The following is a 17,298-nucleotide window of genomic DNA, read 5'->3' as shown; positions in this document are numbered from 1 at the left end:
TGACTGACCCAGAGACTAAAATATTTCATCTCTTTGATTAATTGTAAAAGTTTTTGTAAATGTTGTAAATATTTGCTCGTTCTCCCTGTTTCTTCTTTTCCTGACTTCCATTAGTCCCTCTTTTTCTCTCCTTGGCACACCCCATATCCTGAAAATACCCTTGATAATACCTGAAATAACCTGCTACCTCAATATCCATGATTCTATGAATGTGATCCTAGTGAAACAGTTTCTGGTGAAGACGTTTGTTCATTGTTAACTTTTCTAAATCATTGAAGAGATACTTTTTCCTAGCCTGTGTTTTACATATAAAACAAAGAATTTGCCAATTCATATAAAAGGAGGCTAGGAGAACTTGGTAACTTAGAACATTTGTCATACTATAGAAATTATATATACTTTTCCAGAGCAAGATTTCATATAAACCATTTTGTTAGAAATCTCCAATTTTCAGGTCAGCTTTAGCTCAAGTTGTTACTCTGTCCCTTTGGACTTCTGAAATTTCCAATTTTGCCAAATACTCATACATGAGTAATTTTGGAATTATTAGACAATTCACTGCACTGATCTAGTCTGAACTGAGGGATAAACTCTTGCACATGCCCAGTTTCTTAGTTACTGTGTGTCACTGTTAATCTATAATATCGTAATGATTGTAGGAGGATTATCCTTTAATAATGACTAAACTGAGAACAAAGAAGAGAAGGGCTACACAGACACTTTTAAGCCAAAATGGCACAGAGTATGGAGCCTGGTCACAGGTGAGGGTGCGAGTCCTCAGGGGCTTGATGATCTGCTCTCTCTGAGTCAGGATGGCTCCTTGGGCCCCAGCCCACTTCCCTGGCCCTTGTAGGTGGTACTGGTAAGGTGTGCATGGCCCAAAGAAAATTTCCAGAGCCAGCTTTGGATCCCACAGGAAAAGTGAGAACAGGTTGGGTTTCACTCCTATTTCAGAGGCAATTTCATCCACGTAATACTTACACCGCACTCTGCGTGTATCACAGGGATTATTCAGGAATCTGAAACCAGAAGGGGAAAATGCCAGAACCTCCATCTCTCCATGCACAATTTCCTCTAAACATTGGTTGAAGATTTCTCCAAAAACTGAGAGATAAAATGAGTTTTCTTGTTTTCACTGACTATGGTCTCAGTGGTTTCTAACAAAATATTCATGCAGTGTATTTTTCCCCATTAAATCCTTCCAGGGATCTTGGATAATAATAGGTGGGTTTCGGAATATTTTTGTCTTTTCCTAAATCCTGTACTTTGGCCATGAAATTAATTCTCAATTAGGATCTAGTCTCATTTTGGTAAATCGGTGGTGAGGAATATGCTATGTGAATTGTACAGGCAAGTTATTTAGATATGTGTGACATTAATTTATTTTAAATATTAATGAAATGCAATTCTTGGCTCAGTTTCTGAAACCAAAATTACTGGATAACTGACTGTTCTTAGGATAAAGGCTGTGGCTCATAGAGAACACGCTGTGACCTTCACATTGTAGATTCTCAATAGATATATGCTGAATAGAAATAAATTACATTCCCAGCCCCAGTGGTTGAGAAGAATTTTCCATTAAGAAGATTTGGTGCAACCCACCAGCTTCTGACCTCACATCAGAATTTTAACTGGATTCTGTAATGATTTGCTATCTCATTTCTCACATTGGTTTATCTTCTCAACACCTTAAAAGGGTGAAACAATCTTTCCATTTCATCACATATATATTCACATGCTTTACATCTCTAAGGCTATGGTAAGACATAAATTTATAATTGTATGTTGTATTTAGTGTTCCATGAACTTTAAACAAAATTCTGAGTTTTCCAGGTTAGACCATTCTCTATCCATTCCATTCCATAAATATTCCGTAAGGGATATTTATGCTTGGTTAAGAGGAAATTAAAAAGTTGATTATTTGAGATCCCATCCAGGCAAATAGACTCAGAGTCTATCATAAGAAAAATATAACGAATACTTGGAAGACAAACAGCTCCACCTAAACACTTCCAATTGATTTTCACCAAGAAGCAAGCTTCTTACTCTTTCAAATTTTTTTCTCTTCTTTCTTATGTCAGCCATCATGCCACTCACTGAGGGTAATTTGTTCAGTCCTGGGAAAGAAATTTCAAATATGAACATGGTTTTCTTATTGAAAAGACGTGGTTTCAGGAAGAAATGGGTACTGTGAGAGTCAGTTTGGTAGAGAACATCATGAGTGAGGTAACACAGGAGTGGGGGAGATGGATTCAGGAGTCGCTTTGCAATGCCCTCCATTCATTGTTTTATCTGCCTTCCATTCATTGTTTTATCTGCCTTCCATTCATTGTTTTATCAGGTGCACGTGACTTACAGATGCAAAGACAGTGTGTTTAATGAGTTCACTAGCAGACCTCAAAGCTCACGAAGAAGGATGGACTTAAGGGAGTTGCATCCCATGACAAGACACAAGGTAGTGTGTGTGTAGTCCCATTACCAGAGTATTCACTCTGGCTCTCCTTTAAATAGTGAGTTACACTTGTTCAGTTATGTTATCCCTTAGTTTTCTAATACTTATTGTATTATAGCTACTAATGGTGACTCAGTATCTCCTGATTGTTTTCATTCGATAGAGATTTCTCTTTAATTTTCCATCTTAACTCATGGAAGACACTTTCCTATATCTTCATTTCTTTGATGGATGACATCCTACATTTTGAGAAACAGAATATTCTAGGAATATATGCAAAACGTTTTAAAGGAGAAGCAAAACAAATGAGCAGAATCATTATAACGTGATTGACATCATTTCATTAAGGTAGGTTTGAATTTGTCTTCATAACTTTATTCTTAGCCTTAGAATTAATGATATAATAAAGAATAATAATAAAGGATTTCAACCACAATGGCTAATCTTCATCCATTCAATCAATATTTATTGAATGCCTCCAAATTCAGGTGCTTAATTGTTAATTCTTACCACTCTGCAAAATACACGTAAGTATTCCCATTTTTATAAGTGAGGGAATTGTGGGGTCAATTAATATGTCAAGGCCATGCATTCAGTACATGGAGGAACAGGGTTTTAATCCTGAGTTCATTTGATTACAAAGCTCTTGCTCTTTTAACTGTGCTGTAGTGCTATTCCAGTTACTTTATGACTCTGCCATAATTTTCATAATTCACAGTTCATAATTCTGTGACTCTGCTTGTCCTTTTTATATTTTGAGCTTGAGAGAATAACATTCCAGGCAGAAGAAACACCACATCCCAAGGCAGGAATGAGCATGACTTATTCCTGGGAGGTGATAGGTCCATTCTTTTAATTCACATACTTGCTACCTATACAATAATGAACACACAGACCAGCTCAGAAAATATTTGTTGACTCATTACTCTTGACACTGCTGACCATTCTCTTCTTGAAATTTTCCCCATCTTATTCCCTGTCCTTACTACTGAGTCTCCTACTTCTTCACTTGTAATTTCTTTCTCAGTGCTTTTAATGGCTACTCTTCTTCAGATTCCTCTTTAACGTTTGGGATTCCTTAGCTTCTGACCTAGAACCTCTCCCCCAGAACCACACCCAACCCAGATTATTGTTTCTTAAGGCAGCATGAGAAGAAGGGTGTGTGTGCACGTGCACGCAAAGGAAAATAACAGAAGTACCTGTTCAAACTTTGCCAGTCTCCTTCTTCCTAACCCTGACAATCACATACTCTATCACTGAGACTCTGATATACATCTTCAGGGCTGATGACTCCAAGCCTAATCTCTACTTTGATTTTCAGAATCATCTATCCTAATGCTTGCCATGTATCTCTGTTGGGATACCTCACAAGTATCCCAAACAGTTTTCTAAACCTTAAGTCCTCAGCAAGCCTCCTAAGATCTTCCAAAGTTGCTTTCCTCCTGAATTATTTACCTTTGTAAGATGGTACACTCTCTACTCAATCATTCAAGCTAGAAACTGGATGTCAGCCTATAATTGTGCTTTTATTTTCTATATTTTATGATGTTTTGATATCTTAAAAAGCTTGTTGGCCAGGGAGAAGGCCAGCCTGTTTTAAAGATAGCAAAGAGCTCTGCCAGGAGCATGTCTTTCATATGCGAACCAGCCAAGCCCAAGTCTATAGCCGCAAACAATTCTCCCAAGTCTGTAGCCCCAACCAACTACTTATCTAACGCTCATACCCCAACACAATATTTCTCCTGCCTTAAATCATCCCAGGGCTAGGAACCAGGCAGATCTCTATAGATTAAAGCCCATGGGAATTATTCAAATTAGCCAATCCTAAACTGTTTGCAATGCCCTGCTTTGCTTGTCCCACAGAAACCCCAGTAAAGACTCTGGCCTCAGCTTTTCTCTTGTTCCTGTTTCTGTCTGAACAAACCCAGTGCTCCCATGTGGCCCTGCGTGGCCTGGCATGTCTCTTTCTCTTAGGAAATGTAAGTAATACATTCCTCTTTCAATGGCATTGACCTCTCTGTGTTGTCGCTCAATCACCTCCAAAAACTAAAATCCCATGAGTATAATTTTAATCTAGTTAGAAAGTTAATAACATAATAAAACAACAGAAAATTGTTGAGCATTTACTATGTGTTGGGGACTATTATAAATTATACATGTATTTTCCTCTTTAATGTGCAGAACAACCCTCTGAATTGGTGCTAATGTTATTGCCATTTTATATATAAGGAAGGTGAGGCACAAATAGTTAAGTAAATCTGATATCACACCGCTGGAAAGTGGTGAAGCCAGGATCCAAACCACAGCTGTCTGGATTCAGAGTTCTATTCAAGACAAAGAAAGAATGTGTTGAATTTCAAAGGACTCTCCCCAAAATCTCCCATCTTATTGCTGGAATCTTACCAGATTCCTGATTCTTTCTCTTGACTTGGAAAAATGGAGTTAAGTTTTATGACATAATATACCATTTGCTTGTCCACCATCTAAGGTCTCAGAGCCTAAATACCTGCATGTTAGCCTGAAAACATGAAGGGTGGGGACAGATGAAGCTGCTCTTATGTCCTGAAATTCAATTTCTTTCTTCTAAGGTTAGTAAATAGAAAGGTCCAAAGAAACATGAGAAAAGAAATGATGATTAACATTCTCCTAAGATAGGTGAAGTCTATTTTCAAGGTGGCAAAACTGAACTCTAAATCTTCCTTATGTTCCAAGTCTGACCTGCTGACTCCAAAAGGCAGGAGCAAAATTATTTTTAAGAAATCCTAGAACATACCTGTGTTGAGGCAGCAAACCATAAATGTCATGGTTAAAGCGAGCATTTAATTTATTCTCTGCCCATCTGTTGATTAAGAATGTAGGGTAAACTTGGTTGACAACAGAGTTAAAATGAGTAAAGAGAACAATGTCCATGGGCATCCCATAATCCCAGACCCAGTTCCAAATCCATGCACCATGCCTTGTGCTGAGAAATACCTAGGAGAGAATGCAAATAAATGCACAATAGATGTTTCCCAATATAACAGTTTACTTTCATAGGATCATTTTCTCACTTCTTCAGATATCTCTCATTTGGCTCATGAGAAGAAATGGATAAGAACTCTCTTGTCTTTTTAGTTTGAAGAGTTCTTCTTTCTCAAGACAGGAAGGCCAATAGATAACCACACACATTCCCACATACAGAAACATCTGACTTGTTGCTTATAGCTCCGGAGATCTCCTCAAGCTTTCCTCTGGACCTCACCCACTACCCCTTTTGAACCTTCTCCAAGGCAGTCTTTGATGCCTGCAATCTCTTAAATTCCAAATTCTGGAAAAACACAATGATGCAAAAAGACTAGAGATCCACAAATTGACACAAAAGATCCCATCCATCTGTTAATTACTGTATTGTAGTATCTAGAACACTTAGTTAATCTGTATCCCTATTGAAGGAATTGGAGTTGGAAGACGGTGTCAAGTGTCATGTCAATGAAAAATATTAAGGGATTTTAAAAATGGTTTTCTGGTAAGTTCATTTTTGTAACTCTTAGCTGAGTTGGTAAAGCCTCCACACTCTGTTAAAAATAAACATTATGGAAGTCACTAAAGTTTGAAATATTTATTTGTATTCCATTCTCTATTTTTTTTGGAATGGATTAACAAGATGTCTATTGAGGAAACTGGTGAGAGAAGGTAATTAATCAGTATTGAAGCAGTGTATGAATACACACTACACATATTTCATGCAATGATCACATCTCAGCAGGTAGTAGGCAGGTTGCATCTCAGGAAAGAGAATTTAGGCACCAAACCTGTGCAGCTACATGACTGAGCTCAGTCGCCAAATCACCTCCAGCATTTCCAATGCCGATCACAATGATTTTCTTGCCGTGAAATTTCTCTGGACTCTTGTATTCCCAACTGTGGACACACTGACCTTTGAAACTTGTGACTCCTGTGGGCAAGAATAGAATTGCTCAAGTATTGACCATTATTTTATTTTATTTTTTAACTGCTGGCCTATTCTAAAGCTTATTGCTAAATTCAAATGCTATGCTATTTAAACCTCTCATTTTCTGGTCTACTGTTCCTGGTCTGTGAACTGTGCTTGCCAAACATTATCAGACAGAATTAATTCTCCTACAGTTTTGGTCTGGACCAAAATTTTATGATCTCAGGTTTACTAGAAACTCAGATATTTTATTTCTGCCTCCTTTTTACTTGTCTATACCCTGCCAAGCCTTCAAAGAGCTTGGCTCCTCCTTAAGTAATATATCTTCTTTATCCATCATCTTTGTTATTTACAAATATGGCTCTGAACCAATTCCCTGTCTTGCTTTCCCAGCCTATGCTTCATCCCTGTCTAGCTTGTTTCCATCTCTTTCTAGGCCCAGTACACCCTTCCTGCTAACACTAGCAGTATTCACTCTGCTCTCCTACTAGGGACAAGTGCTCACTTGACCCTGAAGCTGAGAGGACATAAGAACGTATTATTTTTGTTTAAAAATATGCTCATATGGTAAAGCCATAATAGCTGGTTGATTTTGTAGCCTTTCATCTTTTAAACAATATTGGGGCATATGTACATGTGGCCTTCATTCTCCTCCTGTGACACTGAACAGCCCTACTCCATCCTAATTGTGGTTCATTCCTTGCCCTGTTCCTTTTTCCCTAGAGAATATGCTCCCAAACTTCAGCTTTCCCCTGGAAGCAGTTCTTTGATCACCTAGTGAACTCCTGGCACAAATCTAAATGTTTCTGAACTCAATCATTGCTAAGTTCAATTTTCCATTCAATTTCTTTTTTTTTTTAGAAGATGTTGGGGGTAGGAGTTTATTAATTCATTTATTTATTTTTGCTATGTTGCGTCTTCGTTTCTGTACGAGGGCTTTCTCTAGTTGTGGCAAGCGGGGGCCACTCTTCATCGTGGTGCGCGGGCCTCTCACTATCGCGGCCTCTCTTGTTGCGGAGCACAGGCTCCAGACGCGCAGGCTCAGTAGTTGTGGCTCACGGGCCTAGTTGCTCCGCGGCATGTGGGATCCTCCCAGACCAGGGCTCGAACCCGTGTTCCCTGCATTAGCAGGCAGATTCTCAACCACTGCGCCACCAGGGAAGCCCTTCCATTCAATTTCTGACTGCAGCTCTTTCAATTATTTCCCCTCCCCTTGGCCCTACTGAAATTCCTCTCACTCTCTGAAGATAACCTTTTCTTCTCCTTTGTTATGAAACAATAAAAATCTGAGGTGCGTTCCTCAACACCTAAAAGTTACTATGTTTTCATCTATTCTTCCTCTGTCTCCTGTGTCCCCTGCATCGGCAGGCGGACTCTCAACAACTGCGCCACCAGGGAAGCCCTAAGGTCCTTCTTGATCTGGTGTAACATTCACTCTCTAACATCATCTCCTTCTATTCTTTCTTCTACTTCCACCACACTGGACCTGTCAGGTACATACCCACCTCAAGTCCTTTGCACTTTTTTCTTCCTTCTGTACGATCTGTTTCCCTCATATATCTGCATCACTTCCTCAACTCCTTGGGGGTATTTGTTCAAATGCCCTTTTCTCACTGAAGTCTTATCTGGCCATCTTATCTAATCTTGCATCACAAGCCCTTCTCCCCAACCACCCATCCCTTCGCCCTCCCCTGGCAATTGTTTCTCTTCACAGTCATCACCTTCCACATATTTATTTCTTTTTGTGTCTCTCTCCATCTACTGCTATGTACACTCCTTGGGGACAGAGATTTTGTCTGCTTTATTCTCTGCTAAGTCTCTGGTACACAGTTGGTGCTCTGTAGATATTTCTTGAATGAATGCTGAATGAATGAATACAGGAATATTTACACATCTAATAAGCTAATAACTAATTAACTAATAGACCTCTTTTGACCAACCTTAACTTTATCATCTCACGCACTGGGAAACAGACACTCAAAGCAATGGAAGTGGAGGGAGTCTAGCATCTCCTTAGACCCCAAGGGAGTCTCAGGTTCAGCCCTCTTTGAAAAGACCAAGTATATATCCTGCTCCTAGAGATAAAGAAGGAGATCTTGTGCAGGTAAATCATTCCTGTACCATTCCTTATATTCAGGGTGCTTAAGCTTCCAAATAGTAAACAATAGCTCTGCAGTCTTTTCTAAGATGTGTAGTGACACTAGCACATAGCTATTTATATCCACCATGCCATACATATAGATACACATTCAGGAATAAAGCTAAATATTAATATATTTTCTGTATCTCTGATCTCACTATTTACTCCAAACTATTACCAACACAAAACAATTCCCACATTTTGCCTTCCAACTGTGGTAAAATGTAGCACTTTCCTCTTATAACCCAGAACTGGTGGTTGTATTAGTAATTTTTATTTTCAATTTTATAATATGTATTATTTGCATGGAACTTGAAAGAACATGCATTTCTTTATAATCAGAAAATATGTTTATTTTCAAACTAAGATGACTTTCAGAATGATAAACTTTCTCCCAAAATAACAATAGCCACTATGATAAAACCCCATAACACCAGTGTCTTAGCGTTCGGTAGGACGTACCTGAGTGGCATGAAGGGATCGGTTTCAAGGCCACTACACACCACAATCCCATCAAAGACATAGGATTCCTGCTTCCCTTCGGTCTGGACGACAACATCTCACTGTCCTGTGCAAGAGAAGTCAGAGCGCTTCCTCACGTTGCACAGCTTCGACTGGGAATGAGACGAACTCAGACTTGTGACCGCTCTTCCCAGCTGCCCTTCTGCCCAAGAACTCTGCCTCAATGAATAAGGTTGGTTACAGCTACTCTCCTCTGGGTTTTCATTAAAGAGTTCATTTGTAACTGGTCTCCCTACCAAGGCATTTTTAAGTAGAGATGTATCTCAGTTTGTCCCAACTGCAGTCCCGAATGTAGTTAGGGGTGAGCCAACACCGGGCGCACAGTCTGGCATTTCAGCCAATCCACCATACTTTTTTTCCTGAGGAAAGTGAGGAGAGAAGCTCTCGCCGACTTCTCTGGAGATTTATGTAAAGCTCACCTCCAAGACTGAATGAAAGCTTTAGTGCATTTTGCTCTGGCCTGGCTCTTGGCTCTAACAAGAGGGTTCCATGTATGCTGAGTGGTCTCTGCCCCACTTACCAGAAACCGGAAGTGCTTCAAACGGTGAAAGGGTTTGACAGACATCCGGAGATACTCCATGATTTTGGAATTGTGCAAGTAGTTGGGAAAATGATCAGAGAAAGGATAATCACTTCAAAGTGTTGCTGGTGGCAGATCTATAGACACTGGTCTTGCCACCTTCAGTCTTCTCCTACCAAGAAAATAAAGGACACCTTGATAACTGAAGCCAAGGAGGGATAAGGATGTATCCTAAGGAACCTGCAAAAAGTTAGAAGACTGGAAGACTGAGAATAGAGCTATAATCAGCAACAATTAGAGGCCAAGTAGAAAAATATTGAGAAGGAAAATCAGAAAGAAAACAGAGTGAAATCACAGAAGCTAGTGACAAGTGTTTTGAAAGGAGCTGGTTTTTAACATCATTGGATCCCCTTGAGACGGCAATAAAATTCTTGGCAGAAAGTCCATTCAATTTGTCAACTTTTATTGGTAATGGCAGTGACAGCAGTTTTGGGGAAGTGCTGGGATAACCGTCTTGTAGTGATGGTGGAGATGAAGGAAGAGGGAGCACACAGTTCTCCTTCAAGGAGCTAGACCCTGAAACGAAGAAAGATTGATTGAACATCATCCTTGGGAGGAAGGAAGGAGTGGGATTCAAAGCACATGTGTTAGGTACTGATAAAGATAGCAACTATTATACTGGTAGTTGAAGGATAAATCAGTGCTGTAATCCTTGCATTCCTATTTCCCAGATAAGAAAAATTGTCATTACACATATAGAAGCATAAGTCTATTTAAACTTATATCTCCACAGCCCTCCAATGTCACTGCTTCCTTCAAAACAGATGGGCTCCAGTCCTTCCTCCAGACAGACCTAAATGACTGACCCCAGCACCAATCACCGCAATTCTTTCTCCTGGTATTGTGTCTTGTATCTGGAAACATATTAGTATAAAATCAGATTTTTATTGCCATGTAATTTTTTTCTATCATGCAAGATTAGTTTTTTTTCTAAAATTGCTAGTTAGTGCATTTAAGGAATATCCTACTCAAAGCTGTTATGCCTTTCAAAGGCACATCGAGTGACAGAAAATCCTAGCTCACGTGGGCTTTCTTATTTTTAAATACGAAGGAGATTGTTTTGCTTTTTCTGTTTGTTTGTTTGTTTTGCGGTACGCGGGCCTCTCACTGTTGTGGCCTCTCCCGTTGCGGAGCACAGGCTCCGGACGCGCAGGCTCAGCAGCCATGGTTCACGGGCCCAGCCGCTCCGCGGCACGTGGGATCCTCCCGGACCGGGGCACGAACCCGTGTCCCCTGCATCGGCAGGCGGACTCTCAACCACTGCGCCACGAGGGAAGCCCTGCCTATTTTTTTTTTCCCATACAAAGGTCACACTATCTTGTTTCTCCAAATGTCTTATGATTTCTTGTTGAAAACTTGACATTTAAGTTATTGTAGTGAGTCTGGATTCTGATTAGTTCCCCTCTCCCATTCCGGGGCTTATTAATATTGCTGGGGGGGGGGGTTGTTAGTTTATTTGCTTGGTGGCTTGCGTGGACAAATTCTGTGAAGTATATTTTCCCTGCGGTGTGTAACCTCTGATGTCACTGCTCAGATTTTTTTCCCTTCTTTTATGTATATATTTTAAAATATTTATTTATTTATTTGGCTGCACCAAGTCTTATTTGTGGCACTCAGGATCTTCATTGCCACGTGCGGGATCTTTTAGTTGCAGCATGCCAGCTCTTGGGCACATGCTGTGATATTCCACTGGAGGTGGAGACAAGGGTAACAGGGTGACCTACCTTTTGTAGAGTAATACCACACCCTACCAACTGGAGATGTAAGAGGGTGGCAGCCCTATTTTTCAGTATTTCCCCTTGTGGCATGAAATCTCTGCCCTACAAGCAGGAGCTGGGAATAGGAACAATCAGAGCTCCAGGGTCCTTGGTTTTTTACACCTGGAGTAGACCTTCTTTGCTACAATGAGTTAGATGGAGCTTTGGAAAAGGGATCTTGCTTAGACCATGCTTCTACAATCTGTGGAGCTCTCTTCTTTACTATCCACAGCTACATCTGGGGTAGACATGGAAGAATATGCCTTCTGTAGGGGCTTCTCAGATTTCACAACTCACTTTCTGATGGTACAGGTTTGGGAGCCCAAGTGATGCTTTAGAGTTGAATAGTCACAAGCCTTTGAAAACAATGTTTGTGTTTCCTTCAGTATTATAATCTCTTCAAAGACTTTATAGGATTTTAGGTTATTAGCTCCTGGCTTGTTTTATGTCCAGAAAAATATAAATAACAATAATCAAAGTGCTTCCATAGACAACATTCTTAAGCCTGTTGACCCTCCTCTTATTCATTGGTCTTTGTGCCTTACCCATCTCTCTTTCACTGAGTTCAGTGGTGCCTATCTTGAAATCACCTGAAACAACAGGCTTGGGTGGGAAGACAACACCCTTAGTCTGATACTGCTCCTGGGCTGGTTCCCTTTGTCTTATCATTTCTTAGATACATTAATATTCTCGATGTCCATCTAATATTCACTGTCCTAACAGTATAGGCACTTAGTTTGACAACACTTATTTTTGCACATCGACCAAAATTTGAGAGCACAATAAATGGTTCACAGCTTATTCTTCTTCCACTGGGTCTTTAGCCTCATTTGAGCTTAGATTTTTTTTCCCCATGTATACCACATTTAATACTTTAAAAAGCATTTCTGTCAGAAGTTGGAATGTTCTGCCAATGTGGGATGAGACCCTGGTCTGCTCTTAACTTAGGGTGACATTTCACATAGTGGTGTCTGAAAGTCTGGCGAAAGAGACACTGGGGACCCTTTCCCCTAATGTCCCTGAGATGTACACTAGGCCAGAGAGGGAGCTCTTTTCTTGCTGTTCTTTTGTCCAGGACTCTGGATGGGAAGTGTTTCTTTGACAGTGGTGTTAACATCTTCTTTAGTCTTTGTTTTTCTCCTGTCTTCAATATATAAAGCATATTTTATACCTCTTAGTAATTTTTGCTATTTTTTTCAAGATATTTCCAAAAATTCTTATTTTTCTTAAAATCTGACTTCAAAATTATACCCTGGAATATTTCTGTAGCATAGGTTATTAGTGTAGTTAAGTGTTTTGATTTACTTTAGTTTGGAGAGAGCTATTATTTATTGAGCATTAACTATGTTCTAAGTTAATAAGCACTTTGTAAGTATAGTCTCATTTAATCCCCACAACGACTCAATTACAAAATTTATTATTTCCTTTCATAGACAAGGAAAGAGACTCAAGGGAGATTAATTGTCTAGTAAATGGTAGAAATAGAATGGAAACCCTTGATTATCCAAATTCAAGTTCTTTCTTCATCACTCTGATTTATCAGCTCCTTCAATGATTGTTGTGGTGGTTTCAAATAAATGGCCTCAAATTCTTTGATATTTCTCCTATTGAGAGGTGGAGGCTGTGCTTCCTACCCTTGAATCTGCGTGTGTTTTTAACTCACTTATAACACATAGAGTGCAATGAAAGTGAACACATGATTTCTCAAGCCAGATCATAGAAAGTGATTCAGCTTGTCTTATTCACTGGGACACCCATTTTGGAGGCCTGAGCTTCCATGTGAGAAGTCCAGCTATCTTAAAGCCACCATATATTATGAAGAGGCTCAGGACACTTGGAAAGATCCCAACTGACAACTGTGTCCACCACCAGACTTGAGAATGAAGATGCTTCCAGATTGCTAGCCCCCAATCGCCAAGTCTTCCCATCTGAGGACCAGACATAGTGAAGAAGAGACTGTCATTTTTACTACACCATTTTTCTGAGTTCTGGATGCACAGAACCTGTGAGCATTATAAAAAATGGTTATTTGAAGCTTCTAAGTTTGGGGGTAACTTGCTACATGGTGATAATAACTGGGGTAACTTGCTACATGGTGATAATAACTGGAACCATTGAACAACCTGTATAACTGCTTAGATATATCTTTCTCTATTCCCCCCATGGTGTTACCTTAGCAGTGGGGTTAAATTAGTACTAAGCTAAAACCAGATCTAGATTAATGATAACCAAACTTAAAAGCAAACTTCAAAAGAATTAAATTGATTCAAAGTATCTTAACTGCATATCAGAGCAAAAGTTAAAAATTAGTTAAAGAAAAGCATTAAAATCCAATATCCTAAAGCCTAAAATGTCCAGTATGCAAAAAAAAATTATCAGAAAAACTAAGAAGCAGGAAAATAAGACCGACACCAGGAGAAAAATAAAAATTATTTTTTTTACCAAAAATGAAAGAGATGATATAAAGAAAAATTAAAACAGCTATCATAGCAAAGTTATGTATGCTCAAAAACTGTAGAGGAAAACATAGATATGAGAAATAGAAGACCTAAAAAAGACACAAATGGTATTTCTAGAGGTGCAAAATACAATGTGTGAAATGAAAAATACATGCTTGAAGTTAATAACAGAATAAATACTGCAGAAAAAGAGATCTGTGAATTTCTTGAAGACACAGTAGTAGCTAGTACCTAAATGAGGCAGGGAGGGGAAAAAGTGCAGGGAAAAATGAGCAGAGCATTAGTGACTTGTGAGGAAACATCAAGCAATCTAAATATGTAATTGGAGTCCCAGAATGAGAAGAGAGAGAGAGCGACAGAAAAAGTAGGTAAAGAATTAATGATCAGAAATTTTCCAAATTTCATAACAATTGTAAGCCAATAGATCCAAGTAGCTCAAAAAACCCCGAGTTGGAAGAAACTTAAATCAGACCACACTTAGATACATCATAATCAAACTGCTGAAAAATAAGGAATAAATTAAAAATCTTAAAAGTAACCAGAGCAAAATGACATATTGTGTTCAAGGTAAAAAGATAAGATTGACGGCAGATTCCTGGGTGTATACGTATGGCTCATTCACTTTGCTGTACAGCAGAAACTGGCACAGCAGTGTAAAGCAACTATACTCCAATTAAAAATAATCATATGACCATGGACAACCAAAAAAAAGATAACAGATGTCTGAGGGTACAATTAATAGCAGCATATTGTAAAGATTAAAGTATATATGTAGAAATAAAATATAAGAATAGCATGAAGGACAGAGGGAGAAAATAAGTATACTGGGCTGTACCATAAACATTAGTTGAGAGTGCAGTAAGTTAAAAATATATTTTACATTCCTATAGCATCCACTAAAACAAAACAAAACTTAACTAAACAAAGTACCAATAAATATTTTTAACATGTTCCAAGCAATAATTCTATATTTGCAACAAAAGTTTCAATTAGATTTAATAATAGTGCTTATTTTTTAAAAGTTCCAGAGAATAGAAAAGACAATATTGAAGAATCAAAGTTCCACTTTCAGATCAGCCTTCAAGTTAGAAAGCAAAGTCAGTGACAAAGGGGCAAAGGACTTCGTAGACTTTACCCATTTCTTAATCTCCACCCTCAAACTGGGCTTCCTCAGCAAGTATAACATTTGTAAATATGGTATATAAGTCCAGTGTGAGTAAACTTCTTTTGAGAGCAGGGTCTCTCTTTTGTTCATTACTATATCATTGGTGCCTGACATAGCAGGTATACAATAGTATTTGATGATTTACTGAAAGTGTCAGAACCCTCTGGAGAAGCAAGCAAATTGAGCACCAGGTGTCAATCTTTGCAACTGGGTGAATAAGAATAGAAGATGTTATCATTTGTGGCCAGGTGTTTAAAGCTCCTAACCCCTTTCTGATAAAGGTACTGCTCTCAACTTCTCTGTGACCCTAAGTTAGAGTGCTTATTCGACAGCTTCCAACTCTGACTTTGAGTGTGCTCGACCTTGGTTTAGCAAAACTAACTCTTGACATCATTCCTTGTTTCCCAACTGACCTCATCTTGACAATTGAAACCCTGTATCCTTATTCTTCTTTTAATTAGTAGTTTAATTTGGACTCTAAATCTGGGCCTGAATCCAGATTATTCTTATCATAACTATTTAGCACAAGGAGCTGTATTTCACAGGCATCATGCCAAGCGGGGGGAATAAGATGTGGAACTCATGCCATCAAGGAACCCGAGGTCTGGGGAAGAGGCAAACACATAAACAGCTAATTATCACATATAGGGCTAAAAGTAGCAAAGCAAATAGGACAGTGGCAAAAAGCACTGAAATATACAAGCCTATTACAAAAACTTGGCATACACAAAAATACTTGTAAAAGCTTGGCATCTGCCATTCTACATTTCTTGAATCTCATGACAACCCAATCTTTGCACCCAGTGAGATGGTCCTGAGGACATATTTCCCATGTCTGTTGATAATTTCCTCTAACCTTGAAAATGGAAGCTACAAGTCCCAGAATTTCATCATTTGCTTCTTGTTTGACAGCAGAGGAAGAAGCAACTGTATCATGTAATTGGACTAACCACTAAACTAGGAACCAACAATCATGTTATATGAAAGCCCTCCAGTTCTGTATAGATTATAAAATTAATCCAAATGAATTAAGTTAATAATGGAGTCCAAAAATCACTATTTATTATATCACCATGGGAGCAGCAGCCTCTGAGTTCACTCTAGGCTGTGTACTGCAGATCCTAGATCGTAGATGATTGTGAAAGAGTTGCGAGGAGAGAAAGGCACAAGGTAAGACAATCACACTTGACTGAAGCCAACACCAGTAGGCTCATCTTGTTGACCCAGTATGGGTTTCCCAACCTCGGCACTATTGGCGTATTGCACTGAATGATTCTTTGTTGATGGGGTGGGGAGGGAGCTGTCCTGTGCACTGCAGGATGTTAGCAGCATTTCTGTCCTCTACCCACTTGATGCCAGTAGCACCACCCACCACCAGTCATGAAAACCAAAAAGAGACATTATTAGATGTTCCCTGGAGGGTAAAAATCCCCTGTTCGAAAACCACCTACCTAGTAGCCTGATAGTATTCCTGTTATAACAGGTGTATTTTCATTTCATTTCACCAAAATAAGTGAGGCTCCTTACCATGGCCCTCATGTGTACAACTAAGTTGAACTAAATAATTTCCATAAACATTCTTACTTTAACATTCTTTAATTCTCTAAACCTCTGTCCCTGCGCTGACTCCAGGTTTTACTCTTGATCTCTCTCCTTTTTAAACTTTTTTCATTCATTCATTAATTCTACAAGCAATGATTAAGCATATTCTGTGGGTCAGACCCTGGGCTGAGCACTGGGAATATGTGGTTAAATAAGGTAAGTTCCCTGGCCTCAGAACATGCACAGGGGAGAGAAACGTAAGTGAAGAAAAGCAGCTCATACACTTCAACAGGGTGACCACTATAGAGGCCAGAGCCTTGAGTGTGTGTTGGGTACAGGTGGGAGATGGGAAGGAGGGTGGCAGAGGATAGAGCTGGGGTTTTACTCATCACTTGAGTGGCTGCATAATGCACAGGAAATATAGAAGCTGACCCTCTGAGAAGGCTGTTGAGCTTAGCAGTTTTCTAATATCTGAGCACTGGTTTAGCAGCTGCACCACTGGTGTCATGGCAAAGGCTCATCCTATCTCTGCCACAAAAATACAGAGGAGATAAGGCTGCATTCTCAAAAAAGGCTTTCATTCCATGTGGAGTCAGCCTGTCTTCCTGGCTTGATGCCCATACAAGTGAACAAACAAAATAATTGTGGGCTAAAGTACTCTCTACCTTGTTCACCCAAGGGTCATCTTCTGATTGCCCATAGTGTGCAAGGCATTTGGGGCGTTTGCCAGGAGCCTACATGAGCCTGTGC

At 39.3% G+C, this 17,298-nt stretch overlaps 1 protein-coding gene across 1 annotated transcript; it reads right to left on the bottom strand.

Moving 5' to 3' along the window:
* Positions 1-664: 664 nt before the first annotated feature.
* Positions 665-16,545, bottom strand: LOC309822465 (flavin-containing monooxygenase 3-like; the record flags this gene model as incomplete). The annotated part of the gene is given in 8 exon segments (XM_082654302.1): positions 665-1,019; positions 5,226-5,425; positions 6,244-6,386; positions 8,986-9,091; positions 9,566-9,677; positions 10,345-10,416; positions 10,418-10,479; positions 16,534-16,545. Coding segments are annotated over 8 exon segments (1,062 nt in total).
* Between the last annotated feature and the right edge of the window lie 753 nt (positions 16,546-17,298).

Source organism: Grampus griseus (assembly GCF_964374135.1).
Source record: "Grampus griseus genome assembly, chromosome: 1".
In the NCBI taxonomy this organism is placed as follows: domain Eukaryota; kingdom Metazoa; phylum Chordata; class Mammalia; order Artiodactyla; family Delphinidae; genus Grampus; species Grampus griseus.
Note: the sequence above shows the minus strand (reverse complement) of the source record. Positions and strands in the feature narration are given on the sequence as shown.